This window comes from Phyllosticta citribraziliensis (assembly GCF_038025025.1).
Source record: "Phyllosticta citribraziliensis strain CPC 17464 chromosome Unknown J3D65scaffold_13, whole genome shotgun sequence".
Classification (NCBI taxonomy): Eukaryota; Fungi; Ascomycota; class Dothideomycetes; order Botryosphaeriales; family Phyllostictaceae; genus Phyllosticta; species Phyllosticta citribraziliensis.
This window is the reverse complement of record NW_027117350.1, coordinates 938277-957041: the sequence shown is the minus strand read 5'-3', so window position 1 is coordinate 957041 and position 18765 is coordinate 938277. Positions and strand designations below refer to the sequence as shown.

At 58.2% G+C, this 18765-nt stretch overlaps 9 protein-coding genes across 9 annotated transcripts; 6 read left to right on the top strand and 3 right to left on the bottom strand.

The window, feature by feature from the left end:
- Positions 1-728: 728 nt before the first annotated feature.
- J3D65DRAFT_648287 (pH-response regulator protein palH/rim-21) lies at positions 729-3090 on the top strand (the record flags this gene model as incomplete). The annotated part of the gene is made up of 4 exons (XM_066802378.1): positions 729-800; positions 865-2279; positions 2337-2723; positions 2763-3090. The coding sequence occupies 4 exons, from the start codon at positions 729-731 to the stop codon at positions 3088-3090; spliced, it is 2202 nt and encodes a 733-aa protein (XP_066650962.1).
- A 755-nt stretch (positions 3091-3845) lies between these two features.
- J3D65DRAFT_141090 (sorting nexin Mvp1) lies at positions 3846-6886 on the top strand. Its single transcript, XM_066793992.1, has 5 exons — positions 3846-4563; positions 4623-5345; positions 5395-5540; positions 5590-6183; positions 6244-6886. Exons 1-5 carry the CDS (start codon positions 4092-4094, stop codon positions 6451-6453), a joined length of 2145 nt encoding a protein of 714 aa, XP_066650961.1. The 5' UTR covers positions 3846-4091; the 3' UTR covers positions 6454-6886.
- Positions 6887-7001: 115 nt separating this feature from the next.
- Positions 7002-9063, top strand: J3D65DRAFT_639893 (Cullin binding-domain-containing protein). The gene is made up of 4 exons (XM_066801757.1): positions 7002-7220; positions 7286-7329; positions 7900-8148; positions 8211-9063. The coding sequence occupies exons 1-4, from the start codon at positions 7134-7136 to the stop codon at positions 8659-8661; spliced, it is 831 nt and encodes a 276-aa protein (XP_066650960.1). The 5' UTR covers positions 7002-7133; the 3' UTR covers positions 8662-9063.
- A 500-nt stretch (positions 9064-9563) lies between these two features.
- J3D65DRAFT_140862 (uncharacterized protein) lies at positions 9564-10074 on the top strand. Its single transcript, XM_066793990.1, has one exon. It carries the CDS (start codon positions 9647-9649, stop codon positions 9944-9946), a length of 300 nt encoding a protein of 99 aa, XP_066650959.1. The 5' UTR covers positions 9564-9646; the 3' UTR covers positions 9947-10074.
- A 146-nt stretch (positions 10075-10220) lies between these two features.
- Positions 10221-11339, top strand: J3D65DRAFT_560996 (Bestrophin/UPF0187; the record flags this gene model as incomplete). The annotated part of the gene is made up of 2 exons (XM_066797495.1): positions 10221-10589; positions 10686-11339. 2 exons carry the CDS (start codon positions 10221-10223, stop codon positions 11337-11339), a joined length of 1023 nt encoding a protein of 340 aa, XP_066650958.1.
- A 316-nt stretch (positions 11340-11655) lies between these two features.
- Positions 11656-13198, top strand: J3D65DRAFT_140860 (uncharacterized protein). Its single transcript, XM_066793989.1, has one exon. It carries the CDS (start codon positions 11973-11975, stop codon positions 12963-12965), a length of 993 nt encoding a protein of 330 aa, XP_066650957.1. The 5' UTR covers positions 11656-11972; the 3' UTR covers positions 12966-13198.
- An 829-nt stretch (positions 13199-14027) lies between these two features.
- J3D65DRAFT_639887 (uncharacterized protein) lies at positions 14028-14782 on the bottom strand. The gene has a single exon (XM_066801756.1). The coding sequence runs from the start codon at positions 14555-14557 to the stop codon at positions 14336-14338; it is 222 nt and encodes a 73-aa protein (XP_066650956.1). The 5' UTR covers positions 14558-14782; the 3' UTR covers positions 14028-14335.
- A 1316-nt stretch (positions 14783-16098) lies between these two features.
- J3D65DRAFT_140856 (NO signaling/Golgi transport ligand-binding domain-containing protein) lies at positions 16099-17072 on the bottom strand. Its single transcript, XM_066793988.1, has 2 exons — positions 16820-17072; positions 16099-16773 (listed from the first exon to the last, which is right to left on the bottom strand). Exons 1-2 carry the CDS (start codon positions 17047-17049, stop codon positions 16266-16268), a joined length of 738 nt encoding a protein of 245 aa, XP_066650955.1. The 5' UTR covers positions 17050-17072; the 3' UTR covers positions 16099-16265.
- Positions 17073-17154: 82 nt separating this feature from the next.
- Positions 17155-18544, bottom strand: J3D65DRAFT_662363 (WD repeat-containing protein-like protein). The gene is made up of 2 exons (XM_066802625.1): positions 18352-18544; positions 17155-18302 (listed from the first exon to the last, which is right to left on the bottom strand). The coding sequence occupies exons 1-2, from the start codon at positions 18436-18438 to the stop codon at positions 17313-17315; spliced, it is 1077 nt and encodes a 358-aa protein (XP_066650954.1). The 5' UTR covers positions 18439-18544; the 3' UTR covers positions 17155-17312.
- Between the last annotated feature and the right edge of the window lie 221 nt (positions 18545-18765).

Here is an 18765-nt window from a genome sequence, read left to right as displayed (position 1 = left end):
CGAGTGCGACGAGCGCATCTTGTGGGGTAGTAAGCTGCCTGAACCGAGAGGGGGATAGTGGTGTTGGCATCCAAGCCAGGACGGAGATATCAGTAATCTTGGCAACGTCTCCGCGAGAGCACAGCAGAGCACGAGAAGCATTCCGTCGGGCTGTGTACATTATCTGGGTGGTGAGAACGCCAGGGATTAGTGAACCGTCACGACGTCAATCAAGTCCCCAAGCTGACCGCAGGCAGACGGCTAAAGACGCTGGCGCCGGACAAACCAGTTCCTCTTGCACATTGAAATAGACCGAGTCTGACAAACGGCGGCCCCAGACAGGATTGAAGCAAAAAGAGTGGCGGTAGGCGGCTGCGGCTAACTGTGGCGGGGCGCGGCTTGCGAGGCGGTAGTTGTCTTTATGGGCTGGCGTGGGAGCGGTGTGGAAGGCTAGACAAGGCCCTGACCAACGCTTGCACCAGCTTGGCTCCGAAGCTTGCTCGTTGGCGCGAGCCGTGTGTCTGAGGCAGAGGTCAGACATCGTGAGGCGGCTTGAGGGGACTTGACCAGGTTCCGGGCCTGCCGGGCAGCAGATCGACGCGCCTCTACTCTCGCCTCTCAGCCCAAGCATTCTCCCCCTCAAGCCTCGCATTCTCTCCATCCGCAAATGGCCTCCAACAACACCATTGTCCTGCTCTGCCTGCACCGGCCATGCCTTTGCCTCTGAATCTCGTCCGACGTCCTCCAAGATGCCGTGGCGCGAGTCCATGTTTGGCGACGTGACGTCGACTTCGACTCCGTCGGCCTCGATCGCCCCATCCGTGAGTCCACCAACCTCTCCTGTCTTCCCTCTGCGCCTCTCGTCACTGCTGACTACGACTGCAGCTGTGCACCCCGTTTACTCTGCCCTCCGACGGCGTCATTATCCTGAACCCCTCGTCCACCATCACCCTGACCGCCGATGCCCTCTTCACGCCCGCCTGCACCGCCGTGCCGACCGACGTGCGCGAGAATACCGATGTCATTGACATGCAAGACCCGTTTTACGCATCCGTCACTCCCCAGGTCTACGCGACCGGCGCCGCGACCGTCATCGCCTGGATGCTCGTTATCATGCTCCTCATCACCCCACGGACCTTTTTCCTCGGCGGTCCCGGAGGGCGGTCCGGCCTGATGGGCAGACGCGGAATGATTAGTGGCGCCTCGGGCGGCGCATCCCTCATTGGAGTCGGCTCGCGACCTTGGTTGCAAAAGGTCGCTGCCTTGACCGTCGCCATTTCCATGACCATTGCGACGGCCGACACCTTTCGCGTCGCCGAGCAGCAGTATCGCAATGGCTACATGGACGCGACGGCGATACGACAAGAGGTGGTCGGCGGCCTAGAGATCAAGATTTCCCGCCTCATTTCCGACATTTTCCTCCTGCTGGCACAGGTCCAGACGTTGATTCGACTGTTTCCTCGACACAAAGAAAAGGTCATTATAAAATGGGTCGGTTTTGCGCTCATCATTCTAGACATGACATTCAGCTCCATAAACAACTTCATGGGCGGAGACGTCGGCCGGCCTCGTCAATTCAAAGATGCGATTCCCGCGCTCAGCTACCTCTTCGAACTGGCCTTGAGCATGCTCTACGCTGCTTGGGTTCTTTACTACTCATTAACCAAACGACGCTACGCCTACTATCACTGGATGATGTACAACATCACCCTGGTCGCGCTACTTTCCATCGTGGCCGTCATGACACCGGTTGTCTTTTTCGCGACGGATATTTCGGACTACAGCGTCGCCGGATGGGGTGATTACTTCAGATGGGTGGGAGCAGCCGCCGCCAGTGTCATTGTGTGGGAATGGGTAGAACGCATCGAAGCTCTGGAGCGCGAAGACAAAAAGGACGGGATCCTTGGACGAGAGATTTTTGACGGCGACGAAATGCTCGACATTTCGCCATCGGAAGAGGTGGCTTGGCCTGGGCTGCGCCGGAACTTTCACGACAATGACGGAGATGGCAAAGGAAGCCAAGGAGGCCGGGCGTCTGGCAACCGTGGCGTCAACCTTGGAAACCTTTCGAATCGGGCTAGCCGCGTGCGGTATTCGCAAATCGTGGACCGCAGCTACGTTCCCCTTGGACTAATCCACTCGAAGCGCAAGACTCCCTCCGAAACTCCGATAGTAAATCCCCCAAGAGATCCGCAAGCGCCACCACCAATTGCGACGCCAATCAGCAGAGCAGACACTACCAGCGCCGACAGCACCGTGTACGCTGTTCGCTACCACACTGCTGCTGACGAGCGTCCAACGTATGCTCCTTCTGTGAGTACGCTTGACGACCGAATCCAAGTCGACACATCTTTCAGGGAGAGGTCCACAACACTAGGACCGGAGGAACATCCGCTGCCAGCCAATCACTACGATGTTGAAGATCAGGCTCCGCCACAACACACCGTCACCATGTTTGGTCGTCTCAGCCCGCTCTGGAAAACAGTGCTCAACCCTTTCAAGAGACGGAGAACCACACCGCCTCCGGAATTGGTGAGAGCCCAAGTGATTCAACCAGCAGTCAAGGAAGACCCCTCGGACCAAATACCTCCACACAACTGTTCTCGATGGGACTTGAAAGGCCGGCTAGGCGCATTCGTCGCTGAGCACAGCGAGAAGCTCTTTGAAGTAGTCGGCAGTCAACATGCGGACACACACGCGCCGGTTACTATTGTCCCGGCGCAGCCTCGTGGCGGGCGAACGTGGTCACCAGATACCCTCACTGCTTTTTCAAATGGGCCTAGGGGGAATCATTCCGTCTCTCACCACACGTCCATCGATGACATGCTTCAGAACCAGGGTCAACCGGGTGAAGTAGAAGACCTGTCATCACGGCGATCAAGTCCGGCTCCCACGCCTGGTGTAATTGTCATTCCTGCACCTCCTCGATCCCAGTCCCGATTACGGCCACAAACTTCTTCACCAGCCCCCAACGTTCACGGTCCCTTTGACACACCCAGCAATTCAAACATGTCGGGGGCGGTGACCACACCAGGACCATCGAGTGGTGCTGTCAGTGGTGCTGGTAATGCCCGCAGTGAGGCCACCGCATCAGAGGCTGGGAACGAGTGAGGAGCGCAATGCATTTCTGGAACGAATCACGAATAGAAACGAGATCCCACGACCTTGACGAGGGCGGTTCAATCACGACCCTCGGACACTATACCACAACACGCCAGCGGAGTTTTTGGGGTACTTTTTCATCGCTTGCAATTGATGCAAAACGTCCTGGCCAGCGTCCAGGAGCAACAAGGTGGCGCAAGTCTTTGCTTGGATATGGAGCATTTTATTCCTTTTTCTGTTTTTTTGCAAGTAATGATACCCTTGGATTGGCTTTGTATGTAGGGGGAGAATCTCTACACGGAAATCGGCGCGACACCGTGGTTGGCTGAAGTCGTTGAAAAGGCGAGACGCTGTTCCAAGCCGTAGTTGAATTGAAAAGTTAGCCTCACAGCAAATTTTCGGCATGAGTTTGGTGATATGCCCTGCGGCGTTAGTGGTTTCAGTTGTTTTCTTGAACACGTGGACCCGCAACATGTTGAAGCGGAAAAGCAGAGTTGTGGTGACGCAGAGTATGTGTGCCGTCCGGGTCCAAGGGTAGGGGACTTAAAAAGGTACGGTACCTTGATGATGGCAAGACAGGACGAGTAGGATTGCTTGGCTAGTTGTCGTCGCGTTGAGGGTAGCGGCGCTATTCCACCCAAACCGCATTTATACCTGCTTGATGAGAGGCTTGATCAATCAAGCAATGCGCAAGACTTTGACGTGGAGGTAGCGTTGCCGTGCGGAGCGAGTCAGCACGTCAGATGGACGTTGGGTTGGGTCGCGACAGACGTGAGCTTGGAAAAACAACTGGCCCGAGCTTCCTAGCGGCCGGCGATTGCGTAGGACCCTCAAGCCGGTCGAGTGCTGCGCCGCGCTGTATCTCGAGCACACGACCCTTGACGAGCCCATCTGTTTTGCCCTTGGAGGCTGGAGACTCTCCAGAGCCTTGATTTGTTCATCCACACATCAATCTCCATTTTCACCACCCAAACCGTCGTCCCTTGGCCATCGACCCCGTCCTGACCGCCATGTCGCTGTTCGGCTCGTCACCGGACGAACTCCCGCCTGCGAAACAGTCGGCGCTGTTCGACGAGGAATCAGCGCGTCAAGACAAGAAGGGCTCGAGTCTTTTCGCCGATGACCTAGATGGTTCCGATTCTCCTTGGGCTCTGCCTACCCCCAAGAGAGCTGCTCGAAACAACCTCGTCAAGACCTTGCTATCCAACAACGAGGTGCCCGAGAGATATGCCGACGTTTACGACGCGCTGATCGAAGACGACGACGAAGGAACAGTGAGCTTTGAAGGCGTCAAGAAGCTGCTGAGCGAAAGCGGCCTCGGCCCCCAGTCGCAGGGCAAGATCCTAGAAACCGTGTTCCCCAATGGACAGGAGCCGGTCGAAGGAGTTGGCCGCGGCGAATTCAATGTAGTGCTGGCTCTCATAGGGCTGGCGCAAGAGGGCGAGGACATCACTCTTGACGGGGTCGACGAGCGCAGGAAGAGTAAGTCCTTTCAATTTCGCTTCTGAGACAGCGCAGTCTCACAGTGCACCCACCTTCAGATCTCCCAGTACCGCGCCTCAACGTCCGCAAACCAACAAATGCCCAAGAAACAGCCATGGAAACGGCTCCTCCGCAGTTCCCCGCCACGCCGCCCACGCCAGCTGCAAAGGCACCGCCAGTGACCCCTCCCAGTCGCACCAGCGACATGCGCAAGACCTCCTTTGGCCTAGACGCAGACCCTTGGAACAGCCCTGAGATGCACAAGTCCCACGATCACTCTCACGTCACGCCCCCGAGGCCCAACGGCGCGGTCAAATCTCTGCCCGTGAGGACCACGAGCGCCTTTACGACGGCAGGCGGCGACGATGAACATACCAGCAACGGCAACCAAGCCAAACATATAGGGTCCAACGGGAATACTGGGAACGCGTGGAGTGGCTACGGGGGTGTTCCTGAAGGGGGATTTGGCGGCGAAGGCCTTGGTCAAGGTTTTGGTGCCCCCGCGGGATCTGGCCAGGGGGACGACGATCCCACGGGCCTGGGGAGGTCTCTTGGAGGAAACCCAGTGGTGAACATCGGAGCAGACGACATCATCACCATCACCACGATACCAGAGAAGGAGGGGATTTTCCTGTTCCAACACCGCAACTACCAGGTCAACAGCGCGAAGAGGAACAGCAGCGTGGTCAGGAGATATAGCGATTTTGTTTGGCTTTTGGATTGCTTGCACAAGAGATACCCCTTTCGTCAGTTGCCGTTGCTTCCGCCAAAAAGGCCTGCCAGTAAGTTGCATTCCGCGAGGCCCAAGTGTGAGATGCTGACGCAGCCCAGTAAACGGAAATTACATTGGTGCCGATGCGCAGTTTGTCGAGAGACGGAGAAGGGGCTTGAGTCGCTTTGCCAATGCGCTCGTCCGGCACACTGTACTGAGCCAGGAACAACTCGTGATAATGTTCCTCACAGTCCCTACGGTAGAAGTCGGACGCATTTAGTTCCCTCAACGCACTTGTGCTAACTGATGAGTAGGAATTGGCAGTCTGGAGAAAGCAGGCGGCCATTTCAGTCCAGGACGAGTTTACCGGACGAATTCTGCCACCCGAGCTCGAAGAGAATCTGCCACCGCAGCTGCAGGACATGTTCGACACGGTCAGGATGGGCGTACGCCGTTCTGCCGAAATGTACATCAACCTTTGCCAGCTCATGGAGCGCCTGTGTAAGCGCAATGAGGGCGTGGCTGCCGACTACAAACGCTTTGGCCTCGCGCTGCAAGCCATTACCGAGGCTTCGAGCGACACGTATGCGTACGACACCAATGAAGTACCTCTGCTGAATGATGGCCTCAACTCGACGGCAAAACATCTCCACGCCTCGCAGAGTCTTTTGGAGGATGAGGCTAGGGCATGGGACGAAGGTGTGCTGGAAGACTTGAAGAGGCAGAGGGACTGTCTGGTCAGCATGCGCGACCTCTTTGACCGCCGGGATCGTCTCGACCGCGATAACATCCCGCAACTGGAGCGTCGGATCAAGTTGAACGAAACCAAGCTGCAGGGGATCCGCAACAAGCCTGAAAATTTGATCAAGCCGGGGGAAATAGAAAAGGTAGAGGAGGCGATTGTGAAGGTGAGCATCATCAACACTTTGGCATGGCGTGTTCAAGACTAACGGGATATTGCCTCGCAGGACAAGCAGTCGATTGTCAACCAGCACGCGCGCGGCGTCTTTATCAAGGAATGCCTCCGCGATGAAATCACCTTTTTCCAGACGTCCATGTACCACGTCAGTCGCCTCCACCAGGATTGGAGCCAGGAGCGCGTCAAGTACAGCGAACTGCAGGCCGACAACTGGCGCGCGCTGAGCGAGGAGGTCGACGGTATGCCCTTGGGCGACTAAGGAGCGCATGGCGAAGTGTGGACGTCTGAGCAATGTACGATTTATTGTGGATACCACGAGGCAAAGGCTGTTTTGAAGTTTTGACCAGCGAGGAGGGCAGCGTGATGGAGCATTTCCCTGCCGCCACAGCAGCACTCCTCTCTCCATTCTCTACCAAGTCCCTACACGCACCCTTGTGCCGTCGTTTCCCCATCTCGTTTCTGTCTGCTGTATCCTTTGTACGTAGCTAGTCTCCTTGTTTGGTTCTTGACGCAAGCACGCTTGCACGGCTGACTGGAGGAAATTGCATTTGGTGGTCGGTCTGGGATGGCATTGCAAGAGGAATGTTGGTTGGGCTAATATCTGCTATTCTCTCCTTGGGCATGATTGCTTTGTCTGAGCATTGGTAACGAGGAACGCATGCCGGGCGAGAAGGAATGGACTGTCGTTTATGAATGGTTCAGTTCTTGTAGATGGACCGATCCTTGTGGGGCGAGCTCGGAGCCGATGGTATCTTATCAAAATACCAGCAGCCGGTGCGTCACCGCCCGCGAGGGGCAACTCACTGTCACCACCAACCCAACTGCCGCTATCCCGGCAGCCCTCCGCTGCTCTGTTGCGCTGCGTTTCTTCGTCCTTCTTCTCCGTACCGCCTGCAGAGTGCTCTCCCCAGTCCTTTCCGCAGCCCCGGCCAGCTCACCATGCCTCCCGCATACACGGCCGCGCAAAAGGCTGCCATCCAGCAGGTCGTGAGCTTCACAAACAGCGATCGGACCACGGCCGCTCGAGTACGCCTGCCCCTCGGCGGATGCCCACCTCACGACCGTGTCGAGCCCGCTGCTGACCGTCGCAGATTCTGAGGAACCACAACTGGAATGCGGAGCAAGCCATCAACGGGTACGTGCCTCTTGCTTCGTAGTAGCCCACACATACACACACACTGCATTGGGGGGTCGTTTGGAGATGGCCGCCGCGCACAGCACGAGGTGAATTGGACGTGGACAGGTTCATGTGGTGGGGAGATACAAGAGCGTATCGTAGGCACCTTGGTGCTTGCTCTCTCCACAATTACAAAGCTCCTGCATGCGCGGCGGTTGCCACCTATTCGGGCGCACTTTTCATTTCGAGGAAACTGCAGCGGCGGGCTTTGGTTTGGGTGCTGGTCGCGTCGCTCCTACCGCATCGCCAACTGCACCACACCACGGGCAAGGCAAGGCAAGGCAAGGCACCACGTCAAGGACAGACCAACACCACGACAAGCACGCCTCCGCCGTGGTGCTCCTCCTCGCCCTACCCGACCGCACACCACCACCACCACCACCACTGCTCGCTGCACCTATCTATCCACCTGCCTTCACTTCTTCCCCAACAGCAACACCCTCCTCCACTCTACCCCACCATGTCTCGACCGCGCCGCAAGGCCACCAACTCGCTGTCGACGAGCGGCACTAAGAAGATGCGCACTAGTTACTTCAACCAGAGCGGCAGCGCGAGCAACAAGACTCTCGAGACGAACCTCAACCGAATATTCGACACATACCTCGACAACCCGGCCGAGAAGGAGACGATTGGCGTCGATGGCACCATGCAGTACCTCGAGGCGCTGGGCGTGCCGCTGGACGACATTGCCGCCCTGGTGGCCATGGAGCTGGTGCAGAGCCCGACCATGGGTGAGATAACACGCAAGGGCTTCGTCGACGGGTGGTCCGCTCGCCAGTAAGTAGTAGCTCGAGGCGTCGTCCAAGTGTGATCTGTAGCTAACCCTCAAAAATCGCCAGAGCCGACACGCTCGACAAGCAAAAGTCGGCCATCTCGCAACTGCGCGGCTCCCTCAACGACCCGTCCTCGCGCTCCGTTCTCAAGCGCGTCTACAAGCACACGTTCGTCATTGCGCGGCCGCCGGGCCAAAAGGCGATTCCGCTCGAGCAGGCCATCGAGTACTGGCGGCTGCTCTTCTCGTCGAGCGGCCTGCACTGGACGACGGCGACGACGCCCTGGCTCGAGTGGTGGATTGAGTTCCTGGAGAGCAAGTGGCGGCGCACCGTCAACAAGGACATGTGGGAGCAGCTGTTCAACTTTGCAGAGAAGAGCCTGCAGGACGAGACGCTGGGCTTCTGGAGCGAGGACGCGGCGTGGCCGGGCGTCATCGACGAGTTTGTCGACTGGGTCAAGACGGACAAGGGGAGAGGGGCCAAGGCTGACGGCGACGAGGACATGGAGGAGTATTAGGAATTGGTTAGAAGATGGAGGCGATGAGTGTTGGTCAAGAGGGTGGATGCGAATACCCGGCGAGTGTCAGGGGTCAGAAATGGTCTACGAGGAGAGGTCGTGGTGGCTGGAGGGATTTTGCTTCTTACATTTATCGGGCATGGGCACCTGGACGACGAAACTGCATCATCAGGGACAAGAGAGCAAAAGCGCTGGGGAGAATGGTAAGGTTAGAAGGGAGCTGCTGGGCGCGTGAGGTACAGACAGTTGGCCAGGGCAGGAGTCGAATAAAGATTCAAGATTATCCAAAGCTGTAGTGACGTTCGTCGAGTGATGTTGTTGTTGCAGAGGAGGCATGTGTCGTCGTGTCGTGACGTGCGGTTGGTGGGTGCTGTGCCATGCAAACTAAACTTTTTAGAGGGGGGCTTACAGGCTTGGCTGCTTTACAGCATTCCCTGCCGCGCGTGGCGCCACACGTTCTTTTTGGGTAGCGGTGCAGCAGACGGAGGGATGGCGAGTAAGTACAGTATAATGTACCGTCTGCGATTGCAGGGGTAGGGGGCCTCGAGGTCATTGTGTGAGGGCTTTCGGTGGCTGGCGGCGGCACACAGTATTTTTTCTTGTTTTCTTTTGCTTCGATTTCTTTATGAATGTCTTGAGCTGGATAAGGGTACGTAGAGGTGATTGAGAAGGTGAAGTAGGAGAGAGAGAGAACTCTTGGGTGATTGGTAGGTATATGTAGACGGACGGGGTCTCCAACTCGCAAGCATTGCTGCAAATGTTTGTCTGTTCGAGGAGGAGAACAACCACAGATGCAGGGTCAGGCACAGCCGTCAGCTGCACGCGCCGCATGGCTCGCACACGACGCACAAACATCAAGCATGAGTTACACCAGACAATAGCTTCAATTCTTTTGAGAGAGGGCGAGAAAAGACATGGCGATCATCACATGCCGGCGCGGGGCACGATCCGATGCTGAAACGTCTCCGGCACCGCCAAGTGGCCCATGTTCCCTTTCCCTCTCCCCCACGTTTCCAAACATTCTTCGGTGCGCTGCTGTGCTCTGCTCTGCTCTGCTCTAGGCTTAGCTGCTGCTGCAAGCTGTGGGCACCCTTATCGAGGCGTCTCTCTCCATCGTCTGCCTCTTCAGCCTGAAGAACTGATCATCCAACTGACTCGACCGACGATATTGTCTCGCCTGGTTGGCTTGCTTCTCTGTCGCTCACCGCTCCTCTACCCAACCTCCATCTCTCTCGGCTCCTGTCCACCAAGACGACGGCTGTGCTGCTGCGAGCTACTGACTTGACTGGGTTGCTTGCTCAAACAGACTGGGGTCGTCAGTAGACGGACGGGACGACCTGGGTACTTACATACAACGTTTCTGCTTGTTTTCTGGTTGCTTTGACTGCTCTCTGCTCGACGTTTGCTTTTTGCTTTTGCCTCTCTTTCTCTATCACACGCAATCTCAGTCCCGTACTCTCTGCTCTCATCCATCCCATCCCCCCTTTCAATTGTCTACCGCCCAGAGCAGCAACAACAACGCCAATTGCTCGAGCAGCATCATGTCACCCCCACCAACCATGCTCCCGCGGGACCTACCGCGCGACCGTCCACGACACCACCGCCGCACCTCAACCCACCCGCTCTTCCACTCGTCGCGAGCCAAGCCGCGGCGCTGGCCGCTGGTGCTGCGCTTCATCAAGGGCGCCATCCACGGCAACATCTTCGTGCCCGTGTGCCTGCACGCCCTCTTCACCGCGCTCATCGTGTACCTGGACCGCTACGTGGGCGAGCTGGGCCTGCCCAGCAGCATCATCCCGAGCATCAGCATCGTCATCTCGCTCATGCTCGTCTTCCGCAACCAGACCAGCTACGACCGCTTCTGGACGGGCCGCAACTTGCTGACTGAGTGCACGACGGCCGTCCGCAATTTGACCCGCTCGTTTCTCGTCTCGGCTACTGTGGCGAGCTTGGATTTGTCCAGCAGCCAGACCACCACGCTGGTTTCGACCACCCCGACGACGCCGGGAGGGGGCAATCAAAAGGCAAATGGCCACGCGCCCTTCCTCGCCGGCGACGCCTCGTCCCCCGAGCGCGCCGACACGGAGCGCGCCGTCCGCATCCTGCTCGCCGTGCTGTACGCCATCAAGCACAACCTGCGCGCCGAGTACGCGCTGTCAGGCTCAACACCAGCCGCACTCTACCCGGACCTCTCGGCGCTGCTGCCGCCGGACCTCTATGCACACGAAGACCGCGGCCTTGGCCTGCCACTGCAGCTGCTCGTCATGAGCGAGGCGTACGTGCGGCGGGGCGTTGCGCGCGGGTGGTTCCACGGGCCGCAGGCGTCGCAGCTGTCGGTGCAGCTCAACAGCATCACAGCGGCGTACGGGCGCATGGAGACGATCCGGCACACGCCCATCCCCGTGGCGCACCTGATCCACATGAAGCAGGTGCTGGCGCTGTACAACACGATGCTGCCGTTCTCGCTCGTCAACGAGTTTGGCTGGTGGAGCGTGCTCATCGTCGCCCTGATCGCCTTTACGCTGTACGGCATCGACGGCATCGGCCATCAGCTCGAGGATCCGTTTGGCTATGATCGCAACGACATCAAGATGGATAGCATTGTTGAAGATGCTGCCGTCGAGTGCATGGTGTTGCTTGACGAGTGGAAGAGGGATGGTGCCGACATGTTTCAGTAGGAGGCGGTCGAAGAGGGGGAGTGCTTGGCAGGGGAAGGGGTCCAAGGGGGACCTATCCCTTTTTCTTTTCATCTTTTACTTTTTACACCTCTGTGTCCTACATGAGCCAAATCAATTGTTCCTCTTTTGATTTGTCCCTCTGGCGTCCTGGTGGTCACGAGTTTTCCCTTATATATATTTCCTTAGATCAGTCTGTACAATTTCTTTCAACCCCTTTGTTCAGAGGATACTGGCACGAATGGCTCTCAACAGAAGATGGACATCAAGAAAGACCTGCTCGGCAGAACGACGGGAGAGATAGTGAGAGAACAGAAGAGCCTTGGTGGGATCGTGGCGGGGATCGCAATGGGGATCGCGGGATCGCGCGGATCGCACTCCACACACTGACGACGTTCTCGCGGCGGAGAAGAAGACTTGAGCAAAAGAGCACAGAACATGAAAGGGAATACTCCAACCCATCCGCACACACAGCAGCACTGTCTACCTTCCTGGTGGAGGTGTCTGGGTGGTGCCCGCCGTGCGCTGCCGTTCTGAGCGCTGACCACCACAACGGACGTCCCAAAGTGGACGAACGACGACAAAGATGCCGTCGACGCGACAACCACCAGGCCTCGGCGATGCGGCCTGTGTGTCATGCCCTGCATTTATTTCTCCAGCCGATTCGATCTTTTGCTTCCTCTTCACACTCGCACCTTTCGTCTTTCAATCGTCATCTCTGCGTTTTTCCCCCTCGGCCCCCCTAACTTCGCACCTTTTTCGACCTCAGACACCATGTCCGACGAACGCAGCGCCGCCCGTCGCACCATGGAGACCGCCTTGGTCGTGTTCAAGGACCCGCGGCTGGAGCTGCACCACCCGGTCCCCTCCCAGCCGAAGGAGATCGTGGCCATGAGGCACCTGGCGCGCTACGAGCAGCCGGACGACAATGCCACGTCGTCCTCAACCTTGACCGCCACCACCGCCGCCCCCGCCACCCCCGCCCAGCACCGCCGCGCCCCTGACCACGGCGAGCCCCCTGCCGCCGGCTACTTCGCCCATGACTTCAGCTGGCGTGCCGAGTTTGGCGCGCGGCCGGACTGGTGCCCCGGCCAGGACCCCGAGCCCGAGCCTGAGCCTGAGACCTCGTCGGTCCCGCTGCCCCTGACGCCGGACGCGGATCTCTTCGACGGCCTGTACGGCGTCGGCGAGCTCCCCAAGCGCATCGACAGCGCGGCATACGTGAGCCAGGGTGGCCAGCAGCACCAGCAGCACCACCAGCAGCCGCAGGAGCATGAACGCTCCCAAGTGTACGCCAGCGGTGGACAGGGCCATGGAGCCTCCCAAACGTACGCCTACGCCGGACAAGCACACGGAGCCTCCCAGAGCCGCCCCCGCCACCACCACTACGAAGAGTACCGCCCGTCGTACTCCGACGGTGACTACGAGTGCTCTTTCTTCTCCCGTCGCTCTGCCGCGCCTCCGGCCGCCACCACCGCCACCTCCACCTCGCACCACCACCACCAGCAGGACGCCCGTCGCCACCAGCCCTCCAACTCTCTGGTGCTGCGCAACGTCCATGGGCAAGACCGCCTGAGCCCATTCGAATGGCGCGTCTTTAACGAGACCAGGATCCACGAGGACGAGTGAGCGTCGAATGAGATGGGATGGGATGGGATGGACGCTCGGCTCGGCTCGGCTCGGTTTGGTCTGGTCCGGTGTCTGCTCTTCGGCTGGCTCTCTCGCTGTTCGGCTGGTTGCTGCGCTTGTTTGGCACGTCGGCACGCCCCATGGGCTTTTTTCTCCGTCTTTTGCTTTGGCTTTCCGTCGGTATGTTGGCTCTACTCGCTGCTCTTTGCTGCGTCTCGGCGTGCGCTTGCTGACTTACGCATGGCTGGTACAGTGCAGTACCTCAGTGCCTTGCTTAGGACCGATGCATACTCCATTGGCACGCCATGGCAAACGAGCGGGAGAGAAAGGCGGGTGTATCACGTTTGGCCTCTGGCATGCCGGGAGGGAGTGCACTCACTCAATGTCTGGCTGGAAAGAGAGATGGTGGCTTACTTCGTCTCTAATGGCACGTGTGTGCGTGCGTGGATGATCGGATGGGATGGGACAGAATCGACAGACAGACATGGCACCCACGGTACGGTCGCCACCATACCATAGAACAGAGCCAGAACGAATTTGACAGCAGATTGCGGAATGCTTGCTTCGCTTGTGAGGAGTGAGCAATTGAGCGCTGGAGAGTCAGAGGTACCGTTGAGATGCCGGCGGAGTGCTCTGTGATGTAAAAGTCAGTGAGCACGGATGACGGGAAAATATGGAAGGGCACCGCAAGGGGAAGACTTGGAGGACATGGTGTTAGGTTTCCCTTCTCCCTCTCTGTAAGGTCGATGATTGGTTTGGCCATGACGATGCACTCTCTACACTCAGCACATCTCTCTGCTCTCCTCGCCACCAGCTCGTATGTATCAGAGAGAGACGGTAATCGGTACATCTGATGGATAAGGTATGTACTGGTGGCAGGACACTGCGTCATACTAAACTCCATCCATCTCGCTCGCTTGCTTGCTTGGCCGAATGATTGATAGCTGACGATTGACAAGCAAGCAAGTAGTTTGCTTTGCTTTGATTAGCTGCACACAATATTACCTTGCCTTGCTTGCCATCACAACGCCTGTTCACCTGTCTTCACTCCCTCCCTCCCTCCCTCCGTCATGCCCATCTCCATCCCGTGCAAAGAGAGTTGTTCGTTGGTAGGCACAGGCAGGCAGGTCGTCGCTCAATAACGGCTCTACTCTTTGTTTCGCCCGGCAACGCTTCTCTTCGCCCCGCTCCGCTTCTGGTTGATTGACCAAGGAATCGACCGCGTGTGTGCGTCTCTCTCGCGCCATCACAAACCTATGTGTCTAGCATGCCGCAAACCGCTGACCGGGACGACAACAAAAGCAACAATAGGCTGGCCCACCTGCCTCGACTGCACCCGCCTACCTCCACGTCCGAACACACCCGGCATCTCAGCTACAGCGGCATCGTCGCGCGCGAGATAGACATTTCACTGGCGGCACCACAACCCGCACCACGACCACGAATGCACTCCCAAGCCGCAGCACCGCCCTCAAAACCTCTCCTCTCACCGTTACCGTTCCTGCCCAAAGCAACGACACCAATATCTCTACCCAAAGCAGCAACACCAACACCAACCGCACAAACACGTCCAATGCCTCCACGCCCCCCATTCACCCCCTCACCAACCTACAGCACAATAATCGCCACCGAAATCGCCCTCTCGCTGTGCGCCGCTACGCCGTTTTTCCTCGTCCCGGCGCTGCATCAGAACCCGACGCCCGGCGCGGTGGGGTATTGGGCGCCGCTGCTGAGAGGTGGGGAGGGGTTGTATCCGCTGGTGCCGACGGGGAGGATGATGGAGGGGATGTGGGATGGGGAGGGAGAGGGAGAGAGGGAGGGGGAGGGGGAGGAGGAGGAGGTCATATTCCACAGCGACACGGGCACGTTTGAGGTCTTGCGCCACGGCCATCAGCAACACCACCATCACCAAAACACCGCCGCGCCGCCAGCTGCCTCAGACGAGCCGTCCGCACGGTCGACGGAAAGAGAAAATCGCCTCGATGTCAATATCGATGCCTCAAACACCCTTCTCGCCGCCAACACGCAGCAGCAGCAGCAGCAGCAGCAGCAGCAGCAGCAGCAGAAGGACAGCCCGCCGTCGCCGCGCAAGCACCATCGCCGTATATCGAGGCTTTTCGCGTGGGGACGCGACGGCTCGTCAAGGAAGGAGAGGAGCGGGAGGAGGAGGAGTGTGGTGTGAGCGGCTTGTCAGGCACGTTTCGCCCGGTCATTCAACAATTTGACGATTGACTGACTGTGACAACCGCAGAAACAGAGAGACGACGCGATGGAAGAACGAAAGATGGATGGCGCAATCGATCCGGCTTCCGAGCTCTTTCTTCACACTTGCGCGTCTCGCCGCTTACCACAAGACGTCTCGTCGCTAGAACGACGGCGGGCGCTTGTTCTGCTCTTACGCTTGCTCTTCAGCGGTATTCCTTTCTCGACACCGGGGAATCACTCGGACGAGAGGGAGAGACGGGACGGACGAGGGTGGATTGGGCGAGAGATGCAGCTTTGACGACAGACAGACGCGACAACGTGCCGGGACGGGATGGGGGAAAGATCAGGAACTTAAGAAACTCGTGTCTTTTTGGAAAGCATCGAGCGATGTTTTAAAGCACCTAGGGTGACAAACGACTGTTGAAGAGACGCGTATCAGATTGGAAAGAGCTAGGTCCAAGGGGCTCGGCTTGACAGGTGCTTTGGGAGCGAAGACTGGCTGGCCGTTGGATGGTAGTGGAGCTGGATGAGGGATAGCACATGCTCGCCAGCAAGCGGTTCCTTTGGTCTGGGCGATCCTAGGGAGGGCTCGAGAGGGCCAAATCTATGCGCGTAGATGTCAATTCAAGTCTTTGTCGGAGGAGGCTTCATACTCTCACACTCCGTAGGGTCCTCGTCCTTTCAGACCTGCCGACACCTTGTCCTGAGGTTTGTTCCGTCATAGTGACAATTTCCTGATTCTTGCAACCCGTTGAGCTCATGCCATCCCATTCTGGCTTCCCGGAAATCGAAGACCAGCCAGAGACCACGTGTTTTGAGTCGTTCAATTCGTATGTACGTGCTGAATTCAATGATTCAAAATGCCCAAGCCCATGGCAGCCCGCGCGCTCCGCAGAGCGTCCGGCAAGGTAAGGTGAAAAAAGAGTATCAGATGGCACGCCCAGAGGCTGCTTCGAACCAGAAACCAACCGTAGCCGCCCGCACAGGCGTAGGTATGTATGACCATAAACGCCGAGAATCGTGATAACGCCAGCCCATGCCCTCAGCCGCCCTCGCCTCGCCCTATCATCTGTCCGTCTATCTTGACCTTGTGTCTCACCTCCCCCGCTCCAAGAGCTCCTCCCTCTCAATGACCCGCTCGTCAAACTTGATCAAGAAGATAGTCTTGCTGGGCCACATGTCCTTAACCGGGGCAGCAGCCTCACCGGGTGCGGCTGCCGCCGCCGCCGCCGCTCCGTCTTCTGCCCAGTGCGCCGTGACCCCCTTGGTCGGGAAGCCCGCGCCGTCGCAGACGCCCTCGACGATGCCGGCGACGAACGCGGCGACATTGAGGCTGCTCATCTCGCGCGGCGTGCTGACGTACTCGACGACCAGCGGCGCGTTGTCCGTGATCATGTAGTCGGTGACGGCCGACGTGGAGCGCTCCAGCGCGTCGGCCGGCCGGTTGAACAGGTGCTTCCACAGCGTCGTCGTGATGAACTGCAGCAGCGGCAGGATGCGCGTCGGGCGGGTCGGGTTGGGGTTTGCGGTGAGCGACGACGGCGAGCGCGCTGAGAGGAGGTCGAGCAGCTTGAGGCCCAGGTTGTAGCCCTGCGAGTTGAGTCTGCGGGCGTCAGAGGTGCTCCATGAGGCTGGTGAGTGGCAAGTACTTCTTTTCGAGGTCCGCAATGCCCGTCACCTTTCTCTGGGCGTACGATATCATCTCCACGAAGAGGTACGCAAAGGCGGCGCGACTGAGCTCCGCATTCTTGCTCCTGCCCAGGTTCCGGTCGTAGATGGTTTTGCGATTGGATGGATAGCGGAAGCCCGTCGTCATGGACCGCTGCTGCTGTTGGAGCCCGGCATTTGGAGCACCTTTGTAGGATTGTGAGGAGCTCATGGTTGTGGAGTGGACATGTGGTGGGAAGCTCCGAGCCAGGAATCGTCGTCTAGCACGGTGTTGGTTCCCACCATGGGTACCGGCAACAACTTTCCACCCCGCAATCCAGCTCCACACCTCAACTTTCTTCGTGAATTTGCGTCTGGCCCTTCTAGGGTATATATTATTCTCATATTTGCTATGGATCACTCCTTTTAAGCCTTTGCGCCCCATTTCCAAGTCTCCAAACAATGCACCGTGGCTCTGGACGGCCATCCCTCAAATCATGCAGCATCAGGATCTGGCAGCCACATCATAAAGTCCTTGTCCGCCGAGCACAGCAAATTCATTCGCTGGTTGTAGCCCACAATGGCGGCCCTTCCGCGGCCCGGGAGATCTGTAAAAGGCCTCAAGATTCGATTGTCCGGCTGTCTGGAGTGAATATCCCAGACGAGCAATTCGTCGCTGCCGCAGCCACCAATCACGTACTGACCGTCGGGGGAGACGCAGAGATCGCCTTGCCCAGCAACTGTCTCTGCGGACGAATACTCGCCAGCAGCACGGCGTCCAGAGGGACCCGAGTCCCGCGCCAAAAAGTATGAGAGGGTGCCTTCAAACGCATCTAGCACAAAATGACCGACACCAGTGGTACCCAATACCAAGTGTTTGCCGTCATTGGTAAATTCCAACTTGGACCAATTGTGGCCCCCTGCGCCAGGGGTGTACTGCTGTTCAATGTCGTGGAGATCAAACGTGGCAAAGGGCGCCTTGTCAAAGTTGCGGAGGTCGTAGAGGAGAATGCTCTGTGTCGGGGGAGAAGCAATGGCAAGGACGCTGGCCGAGGGATCGTAAGCTGCCAAATGCGGCGCGTGCAGTTTCAACAGACCCTGAGCATGGGGGGAATTGAGCGCCCATAAGCGAACGGTGTTGTCAGTGGAGCACGAGACAAAGGTGTCGTTGGACGGGTTCAAGGAGAGGCAGGTGACGGTGTCGGTGTGGCCCTTGAAGTAGCGGATGAAGGAGTTGTCGTGGGAGGAGAGGTAGCGGATGCCGTCGTCGACCTTTGTGCTGGCGTAGATGATGCTCTGGGCATGATGGGTGAAGCGCGCCAGGTGCACGCCGTACTTTTGACTCCTCAGCTCCTTGGCGTGCTTGCCTTCCTTGCAGTTGTAGATTTGCAGCGTGTCGTCGTCGCGGGCGACGACGGCGAGCTCGCCCGAGTCGTCAAAGTCGAGCGATGTCACCGAGGTCTTGGGGCTTTCGGCGCGGAAGAGCTGACAGGTTAGCGCGAGGTCGCAGATGGAGACGGGCTGGCGGGCATACTTTGGTGGGACGAAAAGAGGCGACGACTTCGCTGACCTTTTGCGTCTGCGGAGCTCCGCCGGGAGTGGAGGAAGCGCCAGCGGCCATGATAGGATTGGCGTCAAAGAATTCAGATCATGGCGGAGACTGGGCGAGCGCGTGGTGGAGCAGGGGGACGCGTTCCTCGGCCTGAGGGCGGAAAGTTGAGAGTTGCGACGGGAATGACCTCACGGCTGCGGTTGATCTGCGCATCGATTCTGCACAACCTCACCGCCCGGCCCGCCGCTTGCCGAGCACCCAGCTCCGACATCGGCCGTCCAGCTACCAGGCCCGCTCCGCTGTCATAGATCCTCTCTCCAGCACCTATTTGGTAATCAGTCAATTGAATATTATCCGCCGCCTTGTCGCCGTCATCTCTCCCCCTACATATTTCCG

Coding starts and splice junctions, on each gene's coding strand:
- J3D65DRAFT_140860 (XM_066793989.1), top strand. CDS start 11,973: ATGCCCTGCATTTATTTCTCCAGCCGATTCGATCTTTTGCTTCCTCTT.
- J3D65DRAFT_639887 (XM_066801756.1), bottom strand. CDS start 14,557: ATGGGGGGCGTGGAGGCATTGGACGTGTTTGTGCGGTTGGTGTTGGTG.
- J3D65DRAFT_140862 (XM_066793990.1), top strand. CDS start 9,647: ATGTTCCCTTTCCCTCTCCCCCACGTTTCCAAACATTCTTCGGTGCGC.
- J3D65DRAFT_639893 (XM_066801757.1), top strand. CDS start 7,134: ATGCCTCCCGCATACACGGCCGCGCAAAAGGCTGCCATCCAGCAGGTC. Junction 7,221..7,285: donor ATCGGACCACGGCCGCTCGA/GTACGCCTGCCC, acceptor TGACCGTCGCAG/ATTCTGAGGAACCACAACTG. Junction 7,330..7,899: donor GCGGAGCAAGCCATCAACGG/GTACGTGCCTCT, acceptor GATGCGCACTAG/TTACTTCAACCAGAGCGGCA.
- J3D65DRAFT_141090 (XM_066793992.1), top strand. CDS start 4,092: ATGTCGCTGTTCGGCTCGTCACCGGACGAACTCCCGCCTGCGAAACAG. Junction 4,564..4,622: donor GGTCGACGAGCGCAGGAAGA/GTAAGTCCTTTC, acceptor ACCCACCTTCAG/ATCTCCCAGTACCGCGCCTC. Junction 6,184..6,243: donor TAGAGGAGGCGATTGTGAAG/GTGAGCATCATC, acceptor ATTGCCTCGCAG/GACAAGCAGTCGATTGTCAA.
- J3D65DRAFT_662363 (XM_066802625.1), bottom strand. CDS start 18,438: ATGGCCGCTGGCGCTTCCTCCACTCCCGGCGGAGCTCCGCAGACGCAA. Junction 18,303..18,351: donor CCTCTTTTCGTCCCACCAAA/GTATGCCCGCCA, acceptor CTAACCTGTCAG/CTCTTCCGCGCCGAAAGCCC.
- J3D65DRAFT_140856 (XM_066793988.1), bottom strand. CDS start 17,049: ATGAGCTCCTCACAATCCTACAAAGGTGCTCCAAATGCCGGGCTCCAA. Junction 16,774..16,819: donor ATTGCGGACCTCGAAAAGAA/GTACTTGCCACT, acceptor TGACGCCCGCAG/ACTCAACTCGCAGGGCTACA.